Raw genomic sequence first — 18,873 nt, forward strand, 5'->3', positions numbered from 1 at the left:
TTACCTGTAGAAGGAGTTATTACTAACTGTAGGAGGAGTTATTTATTACATGTAGGAGGAGTTACTATTACCTGTAGGAGGAGTTATTACTACCTGTAGGGAGTTATGTATTACCTGTAGAAGGAGTTATTACTAACTGTAGGAGGAGTTATTTATTACATGTAGGAGGAGTTACTATTACCTGTAGGAGGAGTTATTACGAACTGTAGGAGGAGTTACTATTACCTGTAGGAGGAGTTATTACGAACTGTAGGAGGAGTTATTATTACCTGTAGGAGGAGGTGATATTTCAGAACTCTCTGCATAGGAACCACCAACAGGTCTCTGAGGGTGAACTTCCCATAGTTTGCTCTCTTGGAACATTCCTGTCAATATATAAAAAGTTAGTTATTGATATACTTTATTATCTCTGAATGAACATTTCCTCCTACTGCAGTGCCTCTACCACCCAGTAGAGGGCAATAACATTTACCTCCAGCTTCATCCGTACGTCCTCTCTGTCTCTGCACAGGTCGTCTAACGTGGAAATGGCTGCTTCCACGTGACTGCAGTACTTCCCATAGATCAGCAGCCTGACAGGAAGTACAGGAGGAAGCAGAGGAAGTAGGGGAGGAAAGGGATAAACAGAGGAGGAAACAGAAGAGGAAACAGAAAGAAAGGAGGAAAGGAAAGAGGAAACAGGAAAAAGCAACGGAAGAAACAGGAGGAAGCAGAGGAGGAAAGAAAAGACAAAACACAGGAAGAAAAAAAAGAGGAAACAGGAAACAGTAAAAAGGAAAGGACACATAGGCGGAAAGAAAAGAGGAAACAGGTGGATAAAAAAGAGAAAACACAGGAGGAAAGAAAAGATGAAACATAGGAGGAAATGAAAGAGGAAACAGGAAGAAAGAAAAAAGGAGTCTATTATACACAAAGTCTTCATTGAATAATAACAGGATATAATAGGCAAGAAACTGGGACAGAAATGTAAAATTAACAAGAAATTAAAGGTAATTTGTTTAAAATAATCATCCTAAATATTGTTCATCACATATTAAACAAATCAACAATAGTTAAAAAAAAAATGTAAATGTGATGGAAAAGGTTTGAGTGTTGAATTAATTTAGCACATACAGTATATATATAATCATATACACACTAATGATGGCGTACCTCTCTTTGAACGTGATGAAGACCTGGTAAAGGTTCTGGGAACATCTGTGAACAATTGAGTCTTTGATTTCCAGCAGAAAACTTTCATGTACCTTAACGAGGTCCTGAAAGCCAATCAGAACACAGCTTTAATAAAGGAACAAATACCATTGGTCAAAATAAATCACAAGAAATATCAACATAACGTGGTGAAACATGGCGGGCACTATATATATAAGAAAAGCTTGAATATATGCAAAAAAGTCTGAATATATATGAGAAATGTTTAAATAAAATGTGAAAGTTTGAATATATGTAAGAAAAGTTTTAATATATATGAAAGTCTAAATATATATGTGAAAAGTTTTATTACATATAAGGCGTTTGAATATATAAATATATGAAAGTTTGAATACACTGTATATATAAAAGTTTGAATATGTATGTGAATGTTTGAATATATTCAATAAAAGGTTGAAAATATAGATATGAAAGTCTGAATATATACAGCATATAAGAAAGTTTAAAAATATGCAAGAAAATCTAAATATATATTTGAAAGTTTGAATATATATAACAAAAGTTTGAAAATACATATGCGTAAGAAAAGTTTTATTATATATGAAAGTCTAAATAAATACATGAAAAGTTAATATATATAAGAAAAAATTGAATAAATATATGAAAACTTGAATGTACTGTACATAAGAAAAGTTTTAACATATATAAATGAAGGTTTGAACATAAAATATAATACATGTTTAAATACAGTATATATGAGAAAAGTTAGAATAGATACACAAAAAAATGAATAATATTTGAAAGTTTGAATATATACAAGAAAAGTTTAAATAAAATATGAAAGTTTGAATATATCAGAAAAGTTTGAATATATAAATTGAAAGTCTGATTTATGGATTTGCCCTATTAGAATAGATGAATTGCAATAATCAATGTGTAAAATGACTTTAAATGTTTCATGCTAAATATAATCTTTTTTTCTGTAATTTGTTTTGTTTAATATATAAAATAATATAGTGACTATATTATTTAGTGCTGCTCCTGTCTTTACTGCACTAAGTAAGATGTAAATATTGTACACAACAATAATATTAATATTTGTATCAAAGTAAAGACTTACTGGAATATTGACAAACACTTTCTCCAGTTCGACCGCTGATAAGAACATGGTTAAAGGCGTCATAAAGTTCTATAGAAAACAGACAGAGAGGAAGTGAATGAGTCTAAAACGAAAGGAAACGAGTCATTCCCTGTTTTTATTATGAAACCCAAAATTCATAAAGCCGCAGTCAGCAGAAAAAGCCCCACAATAATCTCATTTTCAGAGTTTTGTACTTTAATGATTTCCTCTCAGGGAACGTCCCTGTGCACGGTCACCTCTGCATCTCAGAGGAGCTACTGAGCGCGCTCAGACTAAACTCGACCATCTAAAGTCATCTAGTGAGAGACGCTCCGCTGGGAAATCACACCGCGACTTTCCTGCCATGGAAGTGAACGGTCACCAGAGGGAGGAGATGAGTAGAGGAAAAGTGCAAGCTAAGGTGGAAAACAGCAGCCACTTTGTTCTAATGAGACCTGGGATTACCTTGACCCTCCACTAATGCTGCAGACACAAAACCACATTCTTCACTTGGGTTTTTCACACACACACACACACACACACACACACACACACACACACACACACACACACACACACACACACACACAATTCATCTTTTTACAAGCCTGTGTTTGTTCCTCAGAGTCCATTTGTCCAATCAGGAGAAGATGATTAGTTTAGAGCCACAGGACTAAAAAATGCTATTTCTACTCTCTACTGCAACCTTGGGGTCGGGACCCCATTTAGGGTTGTGAGAGGGTGTTGTCATATGCCTTCAAGAAACAAAATATTTTTTGAACAATTTGAGCTTATTTTTTAACCTTTTTCTGCAACTGCAACAAACTCACCATATTTTAACCTTTTTTCATCCCTTTTTATTTCCATATTTTTGCTCCTTTTAATGTATTTTTGTGACATTACTCCCATTTCTGACACTTCTACATCACATTTCAATGTTCATGTTCAGCACTTATAAACCCTTTCTACCACTTTTCCACCTAATGTCACATACGTTGACCCATTATTGTCATTTTTAACCTCTTTTCACCATATTTCATGATTATTTTTGCCAATTTAACCACATTCACCTTTTGTCATGCCCATTTTTTGCCAGTTTAAACTAATCTTTCCAATATTGACACTTTGAACCCTTTTTACCACTTTTTCTGTCTGTTTTTGGCCACTCTAATTTGCAACTTTTAACCAATCTCTGTGGTTTTTAAAATCCCATTTCACCATTTTTGGTCACTTTGATCCCATTTTATTTCAGAATCATAATCAGAAAACTTAATTTATCCCCGAGGGGCAATTCAGTTGGCAGTAGTGGGTTGGGTTGCAGCAAAGGACAGAACATTACACACACATCCACATTTCATCTTGTCAGTCAGTAACTGGAGAAAAAACCAGACAGCCATGAAGTAGCTACAGCAGTTACAACATTGTGATAAAGTGCAATAGTGGCAATAAATGAAAATAGATGCAACCCTAAAAAACAGTACATGAGACACATCTCATTTGGCCCTCTCTCTAGTATTTAAAAACTTGATGGCAGCAGGAATAAAACAGTTTGCATATCTATTTGTCTTCCTGCTGGGATTGAGATAGCGCCTCCCAGAGGGCATCAGGGTGAACCTCTCCTTAAGAACATGATGTGGATGGCCAATGATGTTGTTTTTTGGAGAACCTGCCTGCTCCATAGAGTGCAGATCAGGAATCTGTACACACATGATCCTGGCTGTTCTTATCTTTCACTGACAAGCCATAAAGCCAACGCATGAATGAAAAGATTAAAAGTAGGGATGTAACGATTCACTCAACTCCCGATACGATTCACGATACAATTCTCTCACAATTTATTTTACAAAATGGGACTGTAGACAAATGACTGAAAAATATTACTTTTATTTTTCATTGTCAAAAGAATCCCTTGATAAACTATTCAAAACAATGCAATTTAACTAAAAATAAATCTTGAATGAAATAAATAAAGTAATAATACAAATGAGGAAGAAGCCTATTAATTAAAATTCTGGTTCTATAGTAAACAATGCAAAACTGCATAATAGTTCTTTTTCTTTTTAAAAGTGCAACTGAAAATGTATTTTGTGCCTTAACAAATGGACTTTAAAGAAAAACAGTAATTTCACTGTATTTACGTCAGATATTTGTTTGGACCAGCAGAGGGGGCTGGAAACGCAGTGCTCGGTTGGCATGCAGATATTCATGCAGTGAAGAAGAGATGCTATGCGCAGACAGAGCTAATAGAAAACCGTGACTTTTACAGATATTCACATAATATTACAGATATTCTTTCGGTGCTAAAGGGGTAAGGAATCATTTATGAATATGTTTAAGAGTAGAAGGCGGCCAGAAAGAAAGTAGTAGCAGATTCCGCCCCCGCCGCCTTCACTTCTGGACAAGAGAAGGATAAAAAGATATTGTTTAAAAAACGTACTGCGATTCAATTTTCAGAGCATCGATATGAACCGTGATACCTATGAATCGATTTTTAACCGCCTTACGATTAATCGTTACATCCCTAGTTAAAAGACTCACAATAAAGGAATGATAAAAAGCACATAAAATAGGTTTAGATACATTAAAAGAGTTCAGTTTCCACAGCAGGTAGTAATTATTGTGCCCAAATAATTGTAGGTGTCCACCATTTCCACCTTTTCATCATTAATGATGCTGGCTTCATGCTTTGGTGGGTTTTTCCTGAAGTCGATGATCATTTCTTTAGTTTTTGTTACATTCAGGTCCAAATGATTGTCACCACACCATGCTTCAGGGCCCTGTCAGTGATTAAAACAAGGATTTCCATCTTTAAGATGACTATAATAATAATAAACTTCCTGGATAACAGTGGATATTATTCAGATGAATAAATAAATGTGTTTATCACAGATTCATAGAACAATGGACCATCATTTTGCTGACTTTATGGATGGACCCCAAAAATCTCTCCCCTTTATTCCCCCTTATAGATGGCCCTGTCTCCACATGACTGTTCTTCAATGTTCATGTCTGTGTTCAACCACCTTCAGCTACAGTGGGGGTCCCCGCTCTCTGGAACCTTTATTTTGGGGGTCTGGGGCTGAAAAGATTGAGAACCACTGATCTACTTTACATTAGCCTTAAGGCTAACCTTAAATATGAGATATGAGCCTGAGATATAGGCCTTTATTTACTTTTTATTTAGCCTATTGAATTCCTGATAATCACAATTTATTCATTTCTGACAGAGAAACATCCAAAGATTTGTACTTTGTACTGTTTTATATTAAACATTCATTGAAAAGTCCTTTTATTATTTTGTCAAACAGAAAATACATTTCCTCCTGTCTCTATAATGAAGCCTTACTAATCATATCAAAAATAAAATTGCTGATTAAAAGGCAGTTTAGTGAAAATAAAAGCTTCATTAGCAATGAGATAACTGTCAGGTCCAACATGGAAGGACAGCGCCCTCTAGCAGGAACATAATGTAAGTTTATGATGAAAACAGGAGCTGGAAATCAGAGCGACTCAGCAGATTTCATTCATTGCTGAATTACATGTGTTCAATAATTTTAATGTTGAACCAAAGGCAACACTTTAGTCACATATTTGAAAGAAAAAAAAAGATTCAGCAAAAACACGAGAAATAAAATGTAAACATATAGATTAGAGATGGACAACTGTTATCACAGGGGGCGGGGCCCCAAATATGTGAGTGTCTGATCTGAGGGTCACATGATCAACATTCATGCCAGCATTAGAATAATGACCAATCAGATAACTAACACATGAAACAACAATAGGTTAGTGTGTCATTTTGTGTATTTTCTTTCCTGTGTGGGATCTTTTTTCAGTCATTGTTTTTGTTTGTAATTTTGTATTTATTTCTGTCATTTCAATATATTTATGTTGTTGTGTTTATGGAGCTACTTTGTGTATGTTTGTGGTCATTTCATTTATTTTCCATTAGTTTGTATATTTATGTTGATTTATGTGTTTTTGTTGTCATTTTGTGTGTGTTTTGGAGCCATTTTTTGTATTTATGTGTGTTTGTCCATCATGTATATTTTTGTTGTTTTTTGTGATTGTTTTTTGTCATTTTATGTGGGTTTTTTGTTGGGTTTTTTTTAGATATTATTTCTGTCAAGCAGGTCATATTTTCACCGCCATTTGTTTGTTTGCAAGATTACGTCAAAAGTGCTTCACAGAGTTTGGAGGATATCTGGATCAATATCTCATTATTGGATTGGTAACATTTTAATTGACCGATCTTTAAGTAATTTGACTATTATTAGGATGTGAATTTGTTCCAAACCTTTAAAGTGTGAATGATCATGTGTTACCTTCTCTATAGACTCCAGAGTGTCTGTGTATTTCTCCTCCGTCTGTTTGATCTCTGTTAGACAACAACTCCTGATGTCAATCTCTGTCTGCTTCTGGAACACCTACACACACACACACACACACACACACACACACACACAATTTGTCGTATTTAATTGTAAAATGTCACATTAACTGCCCTCTGTGTGTTGAAACCATGCTATTACAATTACATTTTTCTATTGGCTGAGAATGGAGGCTTGTGATGTTTTGGAGGCTTCTTACATCACTGTTGGCATCACCTATGACACGTGTCAAACTCAAGGCCCGGGGGCCAAATCTGGTCATTAAAAGCATCCAATTCGGCCCGCAGCAGAAAGCTAAAAAGTCTATGAATTACCAACAAATTCAGTTTGATATCTACAAATTAATACACAAACTTAATGGAACGCCACAATATTAGCAGGCCTCACATTTCCCCCATCATTTTTAATCTCAAATTGTTTAAAAAACTCTCAATCTTCTTTAAATTATTCCACAAAATGTCCCCAAATTAGGTAAAAATGGGTCACAAAATCAAATAAAAGGGAAGATCCTACAGGGACTGAAATCTGTCACTCATTGCTTTTATATTATAAGTGCTGTATTTATTTCATCATTTATTTATATGTGGAAGCACAATAATGATTAAATTACTCATTTTCCTGCATAAAATCTGTGGCCCACTACAGATAAACTGCTCCATATTTGGCCTCTGAACTAAAATGAGTTTAACCTGTGGACTCTACAATCTGTGTGAGTGGGTTGGACTGAGAGAATAGTGGATAGAGAGCTATAGTGAGTATTGAGGAGCTAGTTAGCATAGCACAGATTGTTCTTTGGAGATTGTATAGTATAGACTGGGCGTGTCCTAAATGCTCAAGGAGCCCCTCCCATAATCAAGACTTTTTCTTGTTTTCTTTCCAGCCCAAACCTGAGGTTTTAGTTAAAGCAGCTGCTGTTTGTCCTTCTAAAGGAATCATCCACTGTTTATACAAGTTTGGCCTAAAATCTTCTAAATGTCCTTATTAGTAGATCTATGTCAAACCAAACACAATGTTTTGCCCCATAATTTATAGTTTTTCTCCATCATGAAATCATGTGATTAATGACATCCCATTGTTTTCTATTAGTGAAATATTCAGCTTGATTTTTAGATCATTTAACAGCTTTTTAGATCATTGAGTAGCTTTTTACATCATTTAATAGCTTTTTTTTTCAGATCATTTAGTAGCTTTATTAGATCATTTAGTAGCTTTTACATCATTTAGTTGCTTTTTACATAATTTAGTAGATATTTTAGATCATTTAGTAGCTTTTTACATCATTTAATAGCTTTTTACATCATTTAGTAGCTTTTTAAAATCATTTAGGAGCATTTTTTTACATCATTTAGCAGCTTTTTTAGATAATTTAACAGCTTTTTAGATCATTTAGGAGGTTTTTTTTTCATCATTTAATAGTTGTTTTTACATCATTTAATAGCTGTTTACATCATTTAGTAGCTTTATTAGATCATTTAGTATCTTTTACATCATTTAGTTGCTTTTTACATAATTTAGTAGATTTTTTTAGATCATTTAGTAGCTTTTTACATCATTTAATAGCTTTTTACATCATTTAGTAGCTTTTTAAAATCATTTAATAGCTTTTTACATCATTTAGTAGCTTTTTAAAATCATTTAGTAGCATTTTTTAACATCATTTAGTAGCTTTTTAAAATCATTTAGTAGCATTTTTTTTTACATCATTTAGCAGCTTTTTAGATAATTTAACAGCTTTTTAGATCATTTAGGATGTTTTTTTTCATCATTTAGTAGCTTTTTTACATCATTTAATAGTTGTTTTACATCATTAATAGCTGTTTACATCATTTAGTAGCTTTTAACATCATTTAGCAGCTTTTTTAGATAATTTAACAGTTTTTAGATGATTTAGTAGCTTTTTTAAATCATTTAGTAGCTTTTTTAGATCATTTAGTAGCTTTTTACATAATTTAGTACCTTTTTACATAATTTAGTAGCTATTTTACATAATTTAGTACCTTTTTACATAATTTAGTAGCTATTTTACATAATTTAGTAGCTTTTTTACATCATTTAGTAGCTTTTTACATCATTTAATAGCTTTTTTAAGATGATTTAGTAGCTTTTTTTAAATCATTTAGTAGCTTTCTTAAATCATTTAGTAGCTTTTTTAGATCATTTAGTAGCTTTTTACATAATTTAGTACCTTTTAACATAATTTAGTAGCCTTTTTAAATCATTTAGTAGCTTTTTTAGATCATTTAGTAGCTTTTTACATAATTTAGTACCTTTTTACATAATTTAGTAGCTAATTTACATAATTTAGTAGCTTTTTTACATAATTTATTAGCTTTTTTACATAATTTAGTAGCTTTTTTAGATCATTTAGTAGCTTTTTTACATAATTTAGTAGCTTTTTACATCATTTAGTAGCTTTTTACATCATTTACTAACTTTTTTAGTAGCGTTTTAGATTGATTAGAAGCTTTTTACATTATTTAGTAGCTTTTTAGATAATTTAGCAGCTTTTTCAGTCACAATGACAACTTGTGCTGCTTTTGGTTGCTCTAAAAAAACAGGAAAAGTTAAAGATGTCGATGTAAACCTCTTTCGTTTACAGAAAGAGACTAAAAACAGTTTAGTAGACAATGAAACAGAGAAGAGGAGCTCTCCTAAGGGATCTTTACTATCCTTTACTGTTTAAAGGAGAGTAAAGGTCCCTCTCTAAACAGTGAGTGTGATGTGAGACGGACCGGAGGAGCGATTGCTTCCGTCTTCATCAGGTCTTCGTAGATCTCACCGCCCTCTTCATCCTCGTACACACAGTCGTACAGATCCTCCTCATCCTCCAGCTCGTTCTCACTGCAACACACACACCTCACATGAGTTTCAGCACAACACACCCAGTGAAGGTTACTTCATCCCTGCCCGGAGGTAAATGTGAGTGTCAGCTCTTTTTATAACACTAACACACACAGTCAGCAGCACAGGCAGAAGGAAGTGACAATGATGCACGAGAATAAGAAAATCAGTGAGGAAACAACAACAACAACAACAGAGGGCGAGTTACTCAAGGAAACAAACTGCCTTCAATCTAAACCCAGGGTGAAATCTGGATTAGGATGAATTTAATACTCCGTTTTGTTATAAAAAGTAAAGGTTTGATAAAAGCACAAAAAAAACACACATGACTACAAAAATAAATTAAAAATAAATTAAAAACAGCAAAAATACAAAGAATTATTCCAAAAAAACACAAGATGACTACAAAAATAACAGAATAAATATTAAAAACAACAGAAAATGCACAAAATTACTCCCAAAACAGAAAAATTATACACAAAATGATATAAAAAATGCATAAAACAAAAGAAAATTACATAAAACACCAGCAAGAATCCATAAAATGTAACATACTCGATGAGGTCTCCCAGGTGGTTGTAGACGCCATCATGTTCCACGCTGTCCTCCGTGGGAAAGGCTCTGTGACCAAAAACTGTTTGTAATTCATCTCTATGACATCATATTTCCTTTAATTAAATAGAAATTGGTCACAAAATCTAGGAAATTTAAAGTGTAGATCCTGTTGGGACTGATATCTGTCACTTATTGCTTGGATATTGTCAGTTTCTTACATATTTAGTATTTTATGTCTACGTAGAAGCATAAACTATGGCACAATAATGTTGAAATTACTCGTTTTCAAGCAGAAAATCTGTGGCCCACTTGAGGTCAAACTGTTCCATTTTTGGCCCCTGAACTAAAATGAATTTGATTTTTCCTACTGTACCTGATTCCAGTTTGTTGTGCGATGGCTGTGTGGGACAGTTTGGACAGTGTGTCCATAACCTGGAAAAGAAACAATGGAAAATGTTTATTCACATTAAGAAAAAAGAATTAATACATTTGCTCCATGTTCTGTTTGATGTGCAACTCAGTAAACTAACACTAGAGGGCAGCATTTACAAAGATTTGCACAGACTTCAGCTGCTGAACAACAAGATGGTTTACTGTGTGTATTCTGTGTTATTTCAATCTTTATACACACCGCATATCAGACACATGACAATAACGACCAATCAGAGCATTAACACAGGAAACTACAGAGTGAGTAGTTTTTGTTGGTGGAGTTATGTTTTTTAAAATAATTTTTACACATTTTAGTTGTTTATTTGTGCATCTTTTGTGTCACTGTCTATTTTTCTTCTCCTTTATTGTGTTTTTGTGTATTTTTGTTGTTGGTTTGTATTTTTTGTCTAATATTTAGCCATCCTGGACCTTTGGATTCATTTTGTTTGTTTTTAGGATTCATTTTGTGTCATCATTTTGTGTATATTTTTATGTATTTTATTGTGTCTACGGAATCACATTGTGTATTTCTGTTGTCATGTTGTGAATATTTGTATTCTCCCACACGTGTCTTTTTGGAGTCACTTTGTGTCATTTTCTTTTTCTCTTGTGTGTGTGTGTGTGTGTGTGTGTGTGTGTGTGTGTGTGTGTGTGTGTGTGTGTGTGTGTGTGTGTGTGTGTGTGTGTGTGTGTGTGTGTGTGTGTGTGTGTGTGTGCGTGGGTGTGTGTGTGTGTGTGTGTGTGTGTTTTAAACCATTTTGTTTATTTGTACTCATCTTGTTTATTTATTCTCATGTTTTTCTGTCGTTATGCATGTTTTTGGAGTCAGTTTGTGTATTTATTGGGTGTGTGTGTGTCACATAGATGTATATCAAGTAGAAAGTGTAACACAGACAGATGGAGGTGGAGGCATGAGCTATTGTGTCATTGATTACTGAACATTTATTTTAATAGACTGACACCAGTGTGACGTGTCATTTACACCCAGTCAGTGTCCTTGACCTTCTCTAAGTGTGTGTGTGTGTGTGTGTGTGTGTGTGTGTGTGTGTGTGTGTGTGTGTGTGTGTGTGTGTGTGTGTGTGTGTGTGTGTGTGTGTGTGTGTGTATACAATGACACATTAAAGGTACGCACACAATAGAGTTTTTATTACCATCACAAACAATGATGAGAAACAGAGATTTTTATATTCATCAAACTGATCCAGGATCAGTTCATTGATCTGGTTCAATGAACTAATTAGTTTATTGGAAGATTCCATAAACTAACATATAACTTAGGTTAAATGAAAATTAAACAAAAAAATTAATTCCTGCTTACAGATAAACAAACAAATGCCGATAAAATGAAATACCTCCTCCTAAGCGGAGATAACGACAATAAAAAATACACAAAATTGACAGATAGTCATACCAAGCGACAACAAAATTACCCATAGCAACAAAAATACACAAAATAATAAAAAAATATACAAAACTACAAAAAATACTCAAAATAATAGAAAAATATACAACATTACAGGAAAATACAGAAAATTACTTAAAATAACAGAATACACAAAATAAAAAAATATATAAAAATAATAAAAAAATATACAAAATAATAAAAAAATGCACAAAATTACAACAAAAAACAGAAAAATATACAAAATTACAACAAGAATACTCAAATAATAAAAAAAATATATAAAATTACAGAAAAATACTCAAAATAGTAGAATAAACAAAATAATGGAAAACTATACAACGTAATAGAAAAATACACAAAATTATAGAAAAAAATACAAAATTACAACAAGAATTCACAAATAATAGAAAAATACACAAAATTACAAAAAATACTCGAAATAATAAAAAATAAACAAAATTACAACAAAAACGCACAAATAGAAAAATATACACGATTACAAAAAAACACACAAATAATAGAAAAATAAACAAAATTACAACAAAAATACACGTAATAGAATTAAAAAAACAACAAAAACACACAAAGTCTTTGTTGTTTCATGTGTTAATGCTCATCATCACTGCTGTGTAGGTACTGGTTTGGTCCATAATTAGTAACTATATCCCAGTTGAATAATCCAGAAATGACATTTCTGTGGTATGTTTGTGAGGAAACTGCTCCTCAGATGATAAATAAAGATGAGCAGTAAAATGAAGTGAAACTATTGTTTAATAATCCCAGTCAATCTAAGCGTGACGCTACAGCAGGTGTTTGATGGTTAGAAATCCTTTAATGGCACTGTGCCCTTTAGCTAAAAAAGAAAACAACAAATAAAACCCAGACTTTATTCCCTTTGGAGCATCATCACAAATAATTACCACCTTTCAATGTTTAATGAGCTGTAAAGAGGAAATAAACACAATGTGATCGTATCAGCATCACTATAGCAACACCTCATAGCAGACAATGTGTTCTAAACCAGGGGTTCTCAACCTTTTCAAGCCGCAACCCCCAAAATAAAGGTTCCAAAAACTGTGGGCCCCCACTGTACTGAGCCATAGTATATAGTCATCTTAAAGATGAATATCCTTCTTTTAATCACAAATAAAATGGGTTAAAAATGACCAAAAATGGTGTAAAAGGTGGTGAAATGGGATTTTTGCAAATTAAAGTGGCCAAAAACGGAAAGAAAAAGTGGTAAAGTGTCTATATTGACTTGAAAGTGGTAAAAATGTAGGAAAACAGTTTAAAAATGTGAATGTGGTTAAATTGGCAAAAATAATTGAGGTGATAATTGGTGAAAAAAGGTTAAAAGTGACAATAATGGGTCAAGATATTTAACATATGTGGTGGAAAGGGTTTATAAGTGTTGAAAATGTCTTGAAAGTGGAAAAAATGTGCAGAAAAGGCATTGAAATGTGATGGAGATGGGTAAGAAAGTGGAAAAATGTAGCAAAAACACATTAAACCACAAAAAATGATTAAAAGTTGCAAATTAGAGTGGCCAAGAACAGACAGAAAAAGTGGTAAAAAGGATTCAAAGTGTCAATATTGGCTTGAAAATGGCAGAAATTGGATAATGTAATTCTAAAAGTAGAAACAATTAGTTTAAACTGGCAAATAATCAGCATGACAAATGGTGTATGTGGTTAAATATCTTAAAATATGGTAAAAAGAGGTTAAAAGTGACAATAATGGGTCAACATATGTGACATTAGGTGGAAAAGTGGTGGAAAGGGTTTATAAGTGCTGAAAAATGTCTTGAAAGTGGGAAAAAATGTGCAGAAAAGACATCGAAATGTGATGTAGAAGTGTCAGAAATGGGAGTAATGTAGCAAAAATGCATTAAAAGGAGCCAAAATATGGCAAGAAAAAGTGATGAAAATAGGTTAAAATATGAAACGTTTGGTGTAGTTGCAGAAAAAATGGCAAAAATAAGCAAAAACATTCTTCATTTCTTGAAGGCATCTGGCAACAACCTCCCAGTGTCTCGCGACCCCAAATGGGGTCCCAACCCTGAGGTTGAGAACCCCTGTTTTAATACACATGAACCTAAAGCGCACACAATGTGTGGATGGAGGGCCCCCCAGAGGCTGTGTGATGTATAGCACATGTTCACAGAGGGCGGAAGTGACCAGTTAGCGTCTGCAGGCTTGTAAAGAGGAGGAAGTGAGTGATGATGAAGTGTTTTCACCTCCACAGAACACGAGTCACACAGATCACCATCTGTGATGCTTTTTTCAGGAATCTACTGTAATATTAGTGTCATGAGGTCAGGTAGATGAGTTTAGGTGCTGCACTATGATTTAGTAGATGCTCACATTTTTACGCATTTGCATTTAGTTTCATCGTCTTTCTCTCAGATGTCATCACAGGATATCAAACTTCCTAAGTACGTTTTGTTGGGTTAAAAAGTGTCATTCATTTCCTAGTTCTTCACTGAATTTGGACAGAACGCACATGCTGAAATGAAGCAGGATTTCCCACGATATCTGACGTCTGTTCATTTGCTACACATCAGACCAAGTGTTTCTCAAACGTGCCCCTAGGGGTACGCAATGAAAGCATTAAAAAATATGGGGTTTATTTTTAGTTAAAAAATTGTAATCATCCTAAATATTACCAGCAACACACAAAACGACAACAGGAACAAAACCACAACAAAATACATAAAATGACACCAAAAACAGGCCAAGAGAAAAAAATACTATTACCAGTGACACACAAAACCACAACAAATACACAAAAATATCAAAGACACATACAAAATAACACCAAAAACATACAAAATGATGATACAACATTGGTTTTATAAACTAAATGTCACTTTTATCAGCTTTGTATACATTATTTTTAATCTAAAATAAATGTATAACTATTCTGTTTATCTTTTTTTTCTGTTTAACGGATTTTTGTTTGATTTTTAACGTTTTTTAATCATGTTTTCTGTGTAATTCAAACATTTTTACATGTTGGATTTTATCATCTCAATTACATTTGATGCATTTTAAGTGTGTTATTAATATTTGGTAATTTTAGGAATTAATGAAGTTTACCTGAGGAAATAAATCAGTGTCTGATTATCAAACATAGGAAAGAAGTGAATGAATAAATGATTATTTGTTGCAAACAAATTGTTATCATACCATTATTGTATTTATTATCACATTTTACCAAACTAATGAATGTAACTGATTCATTTTCATATATTTGATCTAATATTTCTCTTTCCCGTCAGTCAGGAGAGAGGAAAGGAGTGATGGTTGAACGCTAACATGTCACCGTTTGTCCCAGTTTCCATCTCTCAGATTCCTCTTCCTTTTCTCTCTCTCTTCTTACTTCTGATAGATGAGCTAAAAATAGAAAATGCATCTGCTGCTGCACTTGTACTCCGTGTATTGTCTCGTGTAAGGACAGCCCTTTGAAAAAAAAATAATAAAATAAAGCAGGAAAGATCAGAATATATCAGTGTTAGGTAAATGTCAGGGTCAGTCAGTGGATGAAGTGGTAAAAGCTCCAGGCGACACATGGCCTCGCATCATCAAAGGTGACTCCAAACCTCCACGTTTCACATCAAAGTGTAGCGTGACAGCCCGTGACCCTTCAGTATCAGCTGTTTGCTGTGTGGCCTTCAGGCTCTACTCAACGTGCACGTGGAAAAAAAAACAAACCTGAGAGGGTGCACTCGGGGATTGATAAACAACGAGGTAGAAACGCGCCCTCAGAACGCATTAGAATCAGCCTGTGTTCACTCAGTGGGTGGATTATTATTTACTGCACAAAGACTCAAACAAACTTAGCTCCATACGTTACGCCAAGAAAAAAAGGACAAACTCAAACTTCTGGGAGAGAAACACCAAAAATAATGTTTGTTTTTTGTTTTCATGAAGACACACAAACCCTGAGAATAGAAGTCCTTCAACTGTCCGTGATTTACTCCCTAACTTCAGCCACCAGAGCATGTCAGCACACTGTTTAAGGTAAAGCAAAGGTATGTCAGGAGATTTTTATCACTTTTTCTTTGCCATTTTTTGCTCCTTTTAATGCATTTTTGCTACATTACTCCCATTTCTGACACTTGGACATCACATTCCAATACCTTTTCTGCACATTTTCTACTTTCAAGACATGTTCAGCACTTATAAACCCTTTCCACCACTTTTCCACCTAATGTCACATATGTTGAGCCATTATTGTCACTTTTAACCTCTTTTCATCATATTTCCTGCTTATTTTTACCAATTTAACTGCATTTACCATTTGTCACGCCCGTTATTTGCCAGTTGAACCCTTTCTACCACTTTTTCTGCCTGTTTGGCCCGCTCTAATTTGCAACTTTTAACCAATTTTTGTGGTTTTTAAAATTCCATTTCACCACCTTTTCCACTATTTTTGGTCACTTTGAAACCATTTTATTTTTATTTTGGGGGTCACGGGCTGAAAAGGTTGAGAACCACTGCCTTGGGAGAGCTCTTCTTCTCTGCTTCATTGTCTACTACCAAACCTCAGAGTTGGAACTGCAGTAACAGATTGTTTTTTGGGTCACAACTGTTTTTATTCTCTTTTGGTAAACAAAAGAGGTTTACATCGACATCTTTAACTTTTCCTGGTTTTTTAGAGCACCCAAAAGCAGCACAAGTTGTCATTGTGACTGAAAAAGCTGCTAAATGATCTAAAAAGCTACTAAATAATGTAAAAAAGCTTCTAATCAATCTAAAACGCTACTAAAAAGGCTACTAAATGATGTAAAAAGCTGCTAAATGATCTAAAAGGCTGCTAAAAAAAAAAGCTACTAAATGATGTAAAAGAATGCTAAAATATCTAAAAAGCTACAAAATGATCTAAAAAATTACTAAATAATGTAAAAAGCTGTTAAATGATCTAAAAGAGCTGCAAAATGATGTAAAAAGCTGCTAAAATATCTAAAAAGCTATTAAATAATGCAAAAGGCTGCTACATGATCCAAAAAAGCTGCGAAATGATGTAAAAAGCTACTAAATGATCTAAAACGCTGCTAAATAATGTAAAAAAAAAAAAAAAAGCTGCTAAATTATATAAAAATCAGGCTGAATGTTTCACTCCAATAGAAAACAATGGGATGTTTACAGGCAGTGGGGCCGTGTGACATCATCAATCACGTGATTTCAAGATGGAGGAACACAGGCTCTAAAACTGTAAACTAGTCCCATTTACATTGACATAATATCCCAACATGCATTATTAACATATCTTTAGTGCATTATTTAATGAACAAACAGTTGTTGAATATCTGCACTTCTGTGAAACATGAATCCATACGTTTGTGATAAGCATTCAATTATTCCATCCTAAGTGAAACTCTGCAGTGACATCACACAAGGCTGTGACTAATGTGTTCAATCTGCACCACTGAGAGATTTAAACTGTGTGTCTGTTAAGCGCTTGTGATTATGGCTCTGCTTCCAGTTCCTCGGGGGTATGCTAAATGATGCTAACCCACTTACGCCTCTATAGATACGACAAGCATTGCTATTTGTGTCCAGAGCTTTAGCAGCAACACATGCAGTAGCGGGAAATGACAGCATTGTTCCATCACAGAGGATTTCATCAGTGGGAGTAATGCGATGCGTTTACAATTGCTGTTGATTACATCACAACTGAAACTCACCAGAGACTCAGTGTTTTAGTTCATGTAGTGTCGGATACTTTCTAGTAAAGTACTAGCAGTGTTGGGAGTAGCACATTACAAAAGGAACAAGTTACTGTAATGCATTCGCAGTAATAGAACGCATTACTGAAACAACAATCAGCAATTTATTACACGTGACAAGCACAGTAACACAAGTTACATGGATACTTTCATGGATTACACTGATATTCCAAAAAAAAAAAGGTTCTGAGGACATCACTGTAAATTATACCCCTTTCTGTGGTGTAGAAGAAGAAACTCTGCATTGTAATATAACATTTATTTGGCTGTGCTCAGGTTCTAAGTTCTTCTTTTATTTAGAGTAGACAATAGGTGTTTATTTAAGTTATACAAACTTTCATTTGGTATTTCGCCTTTTTTGGCTATTTATTTCAATTACATTAAAAATGTATTTACAGTTACATTTACTTCCACTCATTTATTTTATGATGACTGATTGAATGTTGTATTCCGAGAGAATGTTTTTGTTTTCCTATATCTAGTCGTTGTTCTGCAAATGTTGCAGATTTTAAAGCATTGATTATATGTTTAAATTGTTAAATAAGAATATGTGTAGGTGTTGATGACTGATTCAAAAGTGTATATATATATAAATAAGGAAAAGGCAAATGTTTTGTAGTAAAATGGCTTCACATAATGTGCAATCAGAGTAGAGTAACCCAGTTACATTTTGGAGAAGGTAATATAGCAATATGTTAAGTTTTTAATACCTGTAACTAGTAATATCTCATGTTTACATCAAAGGGCTGAGACCTGGAGGTGACGGTTTAATCTAAGGGTGTAAAGATAAACTCAACCAATGATTCAATCCAGATTTAATAAAACAAAAGAAAAAAACAACCTCAAATTCAAGATTATGATTTAATAATGCACTTAAAGTCTGTGTAAAGCAGAAATAAATGTGTGTTATGAGTTTGTCACACCACAGAAACATTGACCACTGAGCCAAAAAAAATCGCTAAGTTTATAAAATTAGGTCTCAAAAGCACTTCTCTCTGCTTTTAAACACTGGGGGCGTGTCAGTTAGGGGCGCTGGAACCACGCCCAAATGCGGGAAGGGCGCCGCCTCCGTGTACTAACCTTAAGCCTATGGGAAAAAGCAGCGTGAAAGACCAAAAAACTTAGAAAAAATCCAAATACATATGTAAATATGCTCCAACTGAGTCCAAATATGTGCATCTCCCCCAGGTAGAGTCAGAACTACGCCCACTAGAGGCAAAAAACGAATTTGCAGTGCAAAAAAGTG

At 33.8% G+C, this 18,873-nt stretch overlaps 1 protein-coding gene across 2 annotated transcripts in view; it reads right to left on the minus strand.

Moving 5' to 3' along the window:
- vav3 (vav guanine nucleotide exchange factor 3) overlaps window positions 1-18,873 on the minus strand; it is a 159,000-nt gene that overhangs the window by 78,966 nt on the left and 61,161 nt on the right. For both annotated transcript variants that reach the window (XM_028434415.1, XM_028434414.1), the window contains exons 3-10: window positions 10,433-10,491; window positions 10,060-10,125; window positions 9,396-9,504; window positions 6,598-6,699; window positions 2,273-2,341; window positions 1,153-1,256; window positions 473-572; window positions 270-365 (exon numbers count right to left, since the gene is read on the minus strand). In XM_028434415.1, the coding sequence (XP_028290216.1) occupies window positions 270-365; window positions 473-572; window positions 1,153-1,256; window positions 2,273-2,341; window positions 6,598-6,699; window positions 9,396-9,504; window positions 10,060-10,125; window positions 10,433-10,491 (705 nt within the window). The remainder of the gene's footprint in view (window positions 1-269; window positions 366-472; window positions 573-1,152; window positions 1,257-2,272; window positions 2,342-6,597; window positions 6,700-9,395; window positions 9,505-10,059; window positions 10,126-10,432; window positions 10,492-18,873) is intronic.

Source organism: Gouania willdenowi, chromosome 20 (assembly GCF_900634775.1).
Source record: "Gouania willdenowi chromosome 20, fGouWil2.1, whole genome shotgun sequence".
In the NCBI taxonomy this organism is placed as follows: Eukaryota; Metazoa; Chordata; class Actinopteri; order Blenniiformes; family Gobiesocidae; genus Gouania; species Gouania willdenowi.